Below are 11,544 nucleotides of genomic sequence, written 5' to 3'. Positions count from 1 at the left end.
AACATGGTGATTCTCTGTAAAGTAACAACATTATGTCACTACACTGTACACTGTTGTTGAACATGGTGATTCTCTGTAAAGTAACAACATTATGTCACTACACTGTACACTGATGTTATACATGATGATTCTGTGTAAAGTAACAACATTTTGTCACTACACTGTACACTGTTGTTATACATGGTAATTCTCTGTAAAGTAACAACATTATGTCACTACACTGTACACTGATGTTATACATGATGATTCTGTGTAAAGTAACAACATTTTGTCACTACACTGTACACTGTTGTTATACATGGTAATACAGGTGTAAAGTAACAACATTATGTCACTACACTGTACACTGTTGTTGTACATGTGATTTACATGGTGATTCTCACTACACTGTACACTGATGTTATACATGATGATTCTGTGTAAAGTAACAACATTTTGTCACTACACTGTACACTGTTGTTATACATGGTAATTCTCTGTAAAGTAACAACATATGTCACTACACTGTACACTGTTGTTATACATGGTAATTCTCTGTAAAGTAACAACATATGTCACTACACTGTACATTGTTGTTGTACATAGTGATTCTGTGTAAAATAACAACATTATGTCACTACACTGTACACTGTTGTTGTACATAGTGATTCTGTGTAAAGTAACAACATTATTTCACTACACTGTACACTGTTGTTGTACATAGTGATTCTGTGTAAAATAACAACATTATGTCACTACACTGTACACTGTTGTTGTACATAGTGATTCTGTGTAAAGTAACAACATTATGTCACTACACTGTACACTGTTGTTGTACATAGTGATTCTGTGTAAAGTAACAACATTATGTCACTACACTGTACACTGTTGTTATACATGGTGATTCTGTGTAAAGTAACAACATTATGTCACTACACTGTACACTGTTGTTGTACATAGTGATTCTGTGTAAAGTAACAACATTATGTCACTACACTGTACACTGATGTTATACATGGTGATTCTCTGTAAAGTAACAACATATGTCACTACACTGTACATTGTTGTTGTACATGGTAATTCTCTGTAAAGTAACAACATTATGTCACACTGTACACTGTTGTTGTAAAGTAACAACATTATGTCACTAGAGAATCACCATGTACAACAACAGTGTACAGTGTAGTGACATAATGTTGTTACTTTACAGAGAATCACCATGTATAACAACAGTGTACAGTGTAGTGACATAATGTTGTTATTTGAGAATAAAATTAGTGGGAGTAAAACATACTTTTTAATTTAATCCATCTTACTTCTATTACTACAGAATACACGTGTGTTAGATATTTATTACATATTAGTATGCTGAATAAAGAAATTGTACTTTGAAATATGACCACAAGGCAGCACACCAGGAAAATGAACATTTTTTTAAATATTTGGTAATGGTAACTATAATCATAAAGCACGTTTTGATTGGATCAAACTTTTATGAACAATTCCATTAACAATATAGTTATTAACACCATTCTGATCAAGGTAAAACACCAGAATGTTGATGTTACATGCTATTAAAGCTTGATCCAAGGGAAAAACGACAAATAAAAACAGTTCATACTGAAATGCTATATTAGATTTAAAAAAAAAAGTTAAATTAATAAACTTAGGTTATATTTTCAGCTTTATAAAACTTAATTATTAAATTATTATATGTTTACCAAGGTAAAAAATCCTTAATGAATGAAAACTAGCCTACCAATGAAAGAGCTGTTTGTGCTGTCTCTAGAGCGACGCGTGACGTAATCCGTCATGGACTAATATTGAATCTGTTTACAGGTGTTTGAACCGTGACCGTTCTGGTAAGATCCTCTTACACCTGTGTGTATCCATGCTCTTGATGAACACTGCCTTCCTCGTCGGATCTCAACAAGGGATGGGTGTAGCCGGTGTGGACGTGTGTGTCGTCGTAGCCATCTTAATTCATTACTTTTTGTTGACCTCCCTGGCCTGGATGTGCGTGGAAGCGGTCAATATGTATCAAATGTTGATCCACGTGTTTGCCAGTACAGAAACTCATTTTCTGGCGAAACGTTGTTTTCTAGCTTGGGGTATGTCGCTGTACGAATTTAAAACGAAACGTCTAACGCTGATTACTGACTCTCGAAAAATTCCCTTTAGTTTTAGTATATTATTATACGTTAACAAGTGTTTTCTAAATCGCTTGTTGTTTTTAAGCACAGAGCTGTACAAAGGGTATCAGGTTTTGTATATGGGCTGGGATTCTTATACTATGGTGATACGTTCGAACAATAAACGGACAGCACACAATTCATTTATTTTAAAATGATATATTTAAAACAAGTCAAAAGGATGTGCAAAAAATAAACAAACTCGGTACAACATTGGTTATCACAGTTGTATCTAAAGCTTTAAACAATTCGCTTTTCTTGTCAAAATTCCACACACTGGCTAGTTCAGTTACTTTAGAATCCAATGGACAAGACGAACTTTTTCTTCTCTAGTTTTATCAGAATAGTATCAGTGAAAAATTCACTTACGTTACTCCGTGGGTTACCACAGTTGTATCCAGAACTTTAAGTAATTCTCCCCTTTTCATCAAAGTCCACACAGACGGGTTCAATTACTTTAGAACACCCTTTTACAAGACAACTTATTCTTCTTATCTCTGTTAAACTGTGAAGCTCACTTTAAAATGTCGTCCATTATGGCTAAACTAACAATCACGCAGTCTAACTTCACTTTCACTAATATAATGCTTTCAGACTTAACGTCTTTTGTTGGTTACTACATTTGTATCTAGAACTTTAAATAATTGTCTCTTTCTTTCGTCAAAATTCTACACAGGTTAGTTCAGTTACTTTAGAACCCAGTTAAGAAGACAAATTATTTTTCCTATCTCTGATGTTACAATACAGCTGTGAAACACATTGTAGAAACCACCCGTTAAGGCTAATCACTGACACGTCGGCTAACTTCACTAACTAACTTTTTTCAGACTAAACTTAACTTGCGCTCACTGTCGTCTATATATATATATACATTGCCGTACTGAAGCCTAGAACCTTCTATAAACTACGAGATGCTATGATGTAACAATACTCACTTAGCGAGAAAAACTTAAAAGGCTACGAAAAAAGACGACGTCAACAACACTACAACAATTGAACTACACACACAATGTACGATTCGTACCGAGCTACGTAACGAAACTTGTCATAACTAACGCTTTTAAAACAATCAACTTCAACACTTCTGTCATGAAAGCTAAATAATCATTAACTATAATGTCACAAGATAAACTAAATAATAACACTTATACTAAACAGTCTTGTGTATCCAACAATAGATTATATGCGATTGGTTAGCTACAGGGATCGAACCCCGACATTTTGCGTTATAAACTAAATCTTGTCTACAGTTGCGTTTCTCTTCTTTTCTTACTTGTCCATCTGTGGCTCAGCGGTAAACTTGAGGGCTTATAACGTTAACATATGAGGTTCGATTCCCATGGTGAATCTTATGATTCAGAAAAGGACTACTTGGATTCGGTTTGGTATCTTATTCGGTTGATGTTTTTAGTAGAATTTTCGCGTAAGACTACAAAAGTATCCCTAATTTTGGACTGATAGACTAGAGGGAAGGCAGCTAGGTTCGACACTCAACTCTAACTCTTGAAGTATCTTGTCTGAGCGAATAATGTGACTTGACTGTCACTTTTATAATACATATTAGAAGTAGTGTTCTTGTGCTCCAAGTCTTTGGTGCTACAAGACTAGAAAATGTTAGAACGAGTGTTGTAGTGCTCCAAGTCATTAGTGCTACAAGACTGGAAAATGTTAGAACTAGTGCTCCGAGTCCATTAGTGCTGCAAGACTAGAAAACTGGATATTCCTAGATAATCCATTGATTACGTATGTGTGAGGGAGTCATCCCCCCCCCCCCCCAACCAGACCACTCAATCTCAAAATAATTTAGCTAATAGTGTTCAGTTAGTGTTATAATATTACACAATTTTAGAATTAGTGCTCTTATAGTTTCTGAGGTAACCCACCCTTCTCTCGGGGCTTACGTCCACGATTTCACCCCCACTACATAAGTAATAGTTACGAAGTGTAACCCACCCTTCTCTCGGGGCCTACGTCCACGATTTCTCCCCCACTACATGAGTAATAGTTACGAAGTCACTCAATAATACCTTCTCTATTTGTTCACAAAGTACGACAAGAATTGGTCTTATAGTTTCCACTCACTTGCACGAACACTAAAACGTAAGTAACAGTCAACTAGTGGCTCTCTTCTCTGAAGAATACTGCACCAGCTACACCTAGTGACGGGAACAGTTGTGTAGCTGTTATTGAGAAAGGAAAAGACAACACGTTTAGAAGAAAGTTGTGAAAACATGAAACTGAGCCGTTTGTTATAAATGTCGAGATATCAGCTGTTACTCGATGTTAAATAGAGCAAAAAACAGAACAAAATTAATAATAATAAACACGTTGAAATAACTAAGAAGTACTTTACATAGTTAGTAATTAACACAAGAAGTTTTTTTTAAAGGATACATTTCATTGTTTTCTTTCCAGTATTATTTGTCTATTATTACTATATATGAATATCTCATTATAGACTGATAATTATTAATTAACAGATTAAAAAGTCTCCGACCAACTTAGTTGTTTTAACCCTTTTCTCACATGTGTTGCCCCCCTTTTGAGAAGCTTTGTGCTTAAGAACAAACATGCCACAAAACCCGCCAAAGTGATACGTGTTAATCATAAGTATCGAATCCATACTGACTTCGTTCTTTCAAAACCACAATGGATATCCTGATGTTTTAGTCTTAGCAGATCACATAGTTAGACGTAGTGAAACTTCTATTTTAGTTTTACTGCTCTACACGTACTGAATGTTATTGAGTAAAGTTTCACTTCTGTCAGTTTGCATTACAGACTATTATCCAATCAGCCTAAACTGTTTTACCGCTCTATCAACAAGGTACCGCTCTGGCAAGATTTGAAATTACAGAAAATGAAAAACAAATTCGTATTACTCTTTTGAGGTAGGCTGTAATGATTCACCAGCCATAATTGACTGCACCCAGACTGGAACAAATAATCTTAGTAAGCCTACAAAATACAGAATTGATTTATAATAGAACTCAAGTTACAGTAATATTACAGGCGTTTGATATTGCAACGGAACAATCTTCACCATGATATAATAACAATAAAACGACCTTGATCAGAACAATGAAATGTTCTTCATCATCACATGATCACAACGAAACGATCTTCATCAGGATATAACAACAATAAAATGACCTTGATCAGAACAATGAAATGTTCTTCATCATGACATGATCACAACGAAACGATCTTCACCATGATATAATAACAATAAAACGACCTTGACCCTTTCTTCATCATGGTATAATCAAATTCCTTTCCTGACTGTAAAGCATCGATAACGAATATAACAAACCAAGTTTTCTTGTGTGTAAATAAACCATATGGGGTATAATTTTACAGAAATGCATGACTTAGTTTACAAGTCTTATTTTAAACCATAGTCAAAGTGGAAAGATGTCATTCAAGTATAAGATTCTTAATAAATATCTTCTTTCAGGTCTTCCATTGTTAATAGTCGGTATCGCAGCTGGGATTAGCTTTGAAGAATATGGTTACAAAAACAAATTGTAAGTATTAGTCCAAACTGTTATTTTACGAGCTTAAACTATTGATATACATCACTGCCAATATATTTTATATTTCTTCATTGTCTCACTCATGAGGATAAAATGTTATTTATATCATATTTATTTAATTGTTAAATATAAGACTTCAGGAGTTATTGAGTACGTTACATTCAAACGAGTAAGAATATGCAAATAAGCAAGAAATACAGCTGATATAACGTCACGTATTAATATCTGGAATTTTGAAATTTTAAGACGTGGATATCCATTAGCATATGGATAAACTTGGGGACCGAAGTGGCACAGCAGAAAGTCTGAAGGCTTATAATGCTAAAAGCCGGATTTTGATACCCAAGGTGGGCAGAACACAGATAGCCGATTTTGTAGCTTTGTGTTTAACTACAAATAAAAAATCAACTTGGGACACCAAGACCATCTAGAAAGAGACCTACAACAAGTCATACATCAGCTGTGGTAAGCAAAGTTTGGCATCTCGTAACAGGTGAGAATCCACGAACACGAGGTCAGTGGTAAAAGCCGTCCACGTGCCCCAGGCAACAGTAAACAACTTAATCAAGATAGAACTCTGTCTGAAAAAGTGACACAAGTTGATTTCACGACATATCCATTTAACCATTTCACACTTCAAGCAGCTGTAAAATGAAGTGCACATTCCTGTCATTCCATATGAAGACATACCGGTCAGGTAGCCCGTCAAAGCACTTATGGAATTCTGTGTGATCAGACTGTTGAAATGAGCACTTAAAAACCGTAGTCCTCGTACACTAGATTGATTATGGAAAGTCTTTAGTGAAGAGTGATGTTCTTTGGACATGCCAGGCGTACGATGGAGCCTTTTGCAATGAAAACTATGCTGCAGGAATATTATTAATATGCATTGTAATCAGATAGAACACGACCGGTCGTGGCGACATGAACTGGAAGGACGTGGTTAGGCTCCAAAATTGTTTTTAATATAATGTACTCAACCTCTGTTTAGTATTCTTATTTAAGGGTAGGTTTAGTTTCGGTAGATGTGTTCTGGGAGTTTCTTATTTTATCTTTAGTTGTGATAGATATGGTTAGAAGAAACTTTGTAAGTTAGCATATATCGATATATTTTCTTGCCAACTTATAACGTGATCTTTTTTATTTTGTTAGATTATAAAAGAAGTTAGCATAATGATCAGTCGGTACCAAACTACCGATAAAGAATATATATATTTCTTATCTTTCTCTAGCTGTATGCTTTCTCCAGCCAATCCTTATACTTACTACATTTCCTACATGGGTCCCTCATGCATCATTCTTCTGGTCAATCTCACGGTGTTCGTAATGGTCACTCGAGTACTGTTCACGCCTAGGACAAACACCACACCTGGAGTTCAGGTCGATAGGAGTACTTATGCAATCGTCGCTGCCCAGGTTCGTGGAGCTTTCACTGTCATGACTCTCTTGGGGATCACTTGGGTCTTTGGAGCCTTGGCAGTTGGTGAAGTCAAACTAGTCTTCCAATATGTTTTCTGCATTGCTAATTCTCTACAGGGTTTCCTAATCTTTCTCGTTCGATGTCTTCAGTTCCCAGAAGCAAGAAATGCTTGGATCCAACTGCTAGAAACAGGAACTTTCAAGAGGTACCGTGGTGTTGCTATGCCCAACAGCTCTTGGTATACCCATTCAAATCCCGTACGTAAACAGTCCTACAGTCTTTCTGCAACAGACCGCGTGTTGAACAGCACTAGCAGTACCACAACGAGTACAATGGTGCAGTGGAATCAGACCCCAAACAAAGGTGCATCGAATTCAAATTTACCAGAACTGCTCAATATTATTAAACCGTTGACAGAGAACAACTTAAAAGTCAATAGCCAATCTTATCTTCCAAACAGTACAGAAGGCATCGTATGTCCACATCACAGTATTATCAGTCTTTCATCAGCCGAAGATTCATCGAATACTGACCCTTTTGCATCAATTGGATTTATTGATGAAGACGATCCAAGAAACGATGAAAAAGAGAGGATTTCAGGAGATGAAAGTGGCTATCAGTCATTATCTCCAAATTCGAAATTTCTTTGTGACATCTCTCCAGATGACACTGCTAGCGAAGTAATAATCTCTGACTCAGAAGCCTCAAACAACATGAAGAGGTGTCACTGTAAAGGCCGTAGTAAAACTAGCATAGCAAATCATAACAAAGTCAGTGATGATGAAATAGCGAGGAAGGACGTAAAATAGGACTCTTCTTCAAAAGTCAGTGTTCAACACTTTTAAGACTGTTCTAAAGTGTGTGCCAAGGACTTAAAAGTGCACATGAGTGAAGCTCGAGAACTTTCCTCATCGCAAAACACATTCTTACCCACGTGACAGGAACCAAACAAGCAAGTGAAAGTAATACACACTGCTACCCACGTGACGAGAACCCAACAATCAAGAAGTGCAAGTGTGGGTAAGGATGTGTTACTTGCACTTCTTAATTGTTGGGTTCTCGGCACTTGGGTAAGGATGTGTTACTTGCACTTTTTAATTGTTGGGTTCTCGGCATGTGGGTAAGGATGTGTTACTTGTACTTCTTAATTGTTGGGTTCTCGGTACGTAAGGATGTGTTACTTGCACTTCTTAATTGTTAGGTTCCCAGCATGTGGGTAAGGATGTGTTACTTGCACTTCTTAATTGTTGGATTCTCGGTACGTAAGGATGTGTTACTTGCACTTCTTAATTGTTAGGTTCCCAGCATGTGGGTAAGGATGTGTTACTTGCACTTCTTGATTGTTGGATTCTCGGTACGTAAGGATGTGTTACTTGCACTTCTTACTTGTTGGATTCTCGATACGTAAGGATGTGTTACTTGCACTTCTTAATTGTTAGGTTCCCAGGTGGGTAAGGATGTGTTGTGCCGAGAACCCAACAATTAAGAAGTGCAAGTAACACATTCTTACCCACGTGCACTGTACAAAACAGTCTTGTTGGCCAGCTCTCTTCTGCATCGTCTTTTCTTTAACGGCTGTATACCTTATTTAATAAGTGGTTTCTATAACCACATGCACTTTGTGGTTTAACAAGTTAACAGATGAGGGGCGGTGCGAATATTAATCTGGTATTTAGCGTCGAAAACTCAACAACTGAAGTCTATCGGTCAAATCATGAAATAAGTTTTGCAACTTTTAGTAACTGATTTGCGATACACACTTTTAATGTTTAAAACTTTGTGTACGAGGCAAGTTCATCGTGAAGAACCGAACTGTGTAAAGATGCAGTGAAATAACGGCATTTAAAAGCAGTTACATACAGAGTGAATCATAACAAATTGATGCCAGACTGTATTACAGTAGCATGGTTTATTTACTTTACATACAAAGTGAGCCATAAGATTATACCCATTTGAAACAGCACAGTACACTGCCACAAAAACGGACGAAAACAACTAAAAGGGGCTTGTACTATCACAGGTGTTATATTAGGCACATTATTATGTTACGACCAACTCTAATTAGAAATTGTGATCTGAAGAACCAGATAATTTATAAAACATTCTTATTGACCAGTCCACTTCTGCATTAAGACTTCCTTAACCACGTGGACTGTTTTGGTTTAACAATTTAACACATGAGGGCGCTGCGAACATTCTACCTGTTTTTTTTTGTTTTCATACCCTGACTTACTTTTGTCCAACTTTAATTTGCTTTACTTTTCTATTGGACAAATATTAAATAGTAATGTGTAAAAGTTAATGAAAAGTTGTAAACTAGCGTGTAAGTCTTCCTTGTGGTGTATATTTCTTATTCACCAAAGCGTTCACAAAATAATGTTGAATGTAACTGGCAACTTATAATGTACGAATAAAATACGATATTTTAACATTTAATGTTTAACGATTAATTATCATTATTATTTAAACTTTCAATTTCGAAAGTTCTAAGTCTTAAAGATTCTGAAATACCTGAAACATATTTTATTTGCTCTAAGACACAGTGCTGGTGTGTTGCAAATCCTATACTATCCGAATCCCTCTTTGATCACAGTGGACATGTGTGAAGTAACCTAGACTATAACAAAGGCTTACAGCAAACATGGTGAAGCACAGAATATTTCTTTCACTCCTTACATTTTGACACATAGTATGCCAAGAACTATAAGATTGGGATGCAGAATGAGACTTGGAGTCACGCCAACAAATGATTGGCTGTTGTTTACTGTAGAGCAAAGCCACATCTGCTGTGTACACCGAGGGGAATCGAACCCCTGATTTTTAGCAATGTCAAAAACTGACTACACGAGAAGAAGAAAAACAAGTATTTTCCAACAAATGATTGGTTGTTGTTTACTGTAGAGCAAAGCCACATCTGCTGTGTACACCGAGGGGAATCGAACCCCTGATTTTAACAATGTCAAAAACTGACTACACGAGAAGAAGAAAAACAAGTATTTTTCTTAAGTTAAAAAAAAAGGACAACAGAGAAACGAAAAATATTTTTTCCAGCGTGTCTTTGAGAAACAAAACTGAACAAATGTTTTCGCTGTATTTATTATTTATAGATGATATATTTGACTGAATCAATAACTGCCAATTGTGTTGCAATAAAAAATGTTAGATGAATATCTTAATCTGATTTATTTAAAATGTATTCATAATCGCTTTAGGTAGAAAATAAAACACTAAGAATACAAATATTGAGCAGAGAGTACAATTTATTTAAAAAAAAAAGTTTTCAAATTATTTACAGCATTGTTATAAATGAACTTGGGTTAGGAAATAAAGTTAAGTGAAAAACATCTAATTAAAAATGACTCCAAACAGGAAATAACGTCAGACTTTCATTCTATATAATTTTTACTTCTCACCACTAGTTCAGCTTTATTCCTATTCCACGCTCATTTAAGACAATAACGAACTTACAAACACTTAGTTCCCCATTAACAAAAATAACTAAGTTACAAACAATTAGATCCCCAATACGAATAATAACTTGGTTACAAACAGGTAGTTCCCAATCAAGAAGAATAAGTAGCTTACAAGCAGTTAGTTCCTTATCAACACGAATAACTAACTTACAAACAGTTAATTCTCCACCAACAATAATAACTAATTTACAAACAGTTAGTTCCTCATCAACACGAATAATTAACTTACAAACAGTTATTTCCTTGTCAACACGAATAACTAACTTGCAAACACTTGGTTCCCCATGAACAATAATAACTAATTTACAAACAGTTATTTCCTTGTCAACAAGAATAACTAACTTGCAAACAGTTAGTTCCTCATCAACACGAATAATTAACTTACAAACAGTTATTTCCTTGTCAACAAGAATAACTAACTTGCAAACATTTGGTTCCCCATGAACAATAATAACTAACTTACAAACAGTTAGTTCCTCATCAACACGAATAACTAACTTAAAAACATTTGGTTCCCCATGAACAATAATAACTAACTTACAAACAGTTAGTTCCTCATCAACAATAATAACTAACTTACAAACAGTTAGTTCCTCATTAACACGAATAACTAACTTAAAAACATTTGGTTCCTCATGAACAAGAATAACTAACTTACAAACAGTTAGTTCCTCATCAACAATAATAACTAACTTACAAACAGTTAGTTCCCCATGAACAATAATAACTAACTTGGAAACATTTGGTTCCCCATGAACAATAATAACTAACTTATAAACAGTTAGTTTCTCATCAACAATAATAACTAACTTACAAACAGTTAGTTCCTCATCAACAATAATAACTAACTTACAAACAGTTAGTTCCTCATCAACACGAATAACTAACTTACAAACTGTTATTTCCCCATGAACAATAATAACTAACTTGCAAACATTTGGTTC

General features: G+C 35.3%; 1 protein-coding gene across 1 annotated transcript in view; it reads left to right on the top strand.

Moving 5' to 3' along the window:
• LOC106468976 (adhesion G protein-coupled receptor L4-like) overlaps nt 1–8,137 on the top strand; it is a 36,253-nt gene extending 28,116 nt beyond the window's left edge. The window contains exons 14-16 of the mRNA XM_022397374.1: nt 1,819–2,090; nt 5,629–5,698; nt 6,940–8,137. Coding sequence (XP_022253082.1) covers nt 1,819–2,090; nt 5,629–5,698; nt 6,940–7,936 — 1,339 coding nt within the window. The 3' untranslated portion in view covers nt 7,937–8,137. The remainder of the gene's footprint in view (nt 1–1,818; nt 2,091–5,628; nt 5,699–6,939) is intronic.
• The last annotated feature ends 3,407 nt before the right edge of the window (nt 8,138–11,544 follow it).

The sequence above is a fragment of the Limulus polyphemus genome, unplaced genomic scaffold (genome assembly GCF_000517525.1).
Source record: "Limulus polyphemus unplaced genomic scaffold, Limulus_polyphemus-2.1.2 Scaffold3245, whole genome shotgun sequence".
Classification (NCBI taxonomy): domain Eukaryota; kingdom Metazoa; phylum Arthropoda; class Merostomata; order Xiphosura; family Limulidae; genus Limulus; species Limulus polyphemus.
This window is presented reverse-complemented; position numbering and strand designations above follow the sequence as displayed.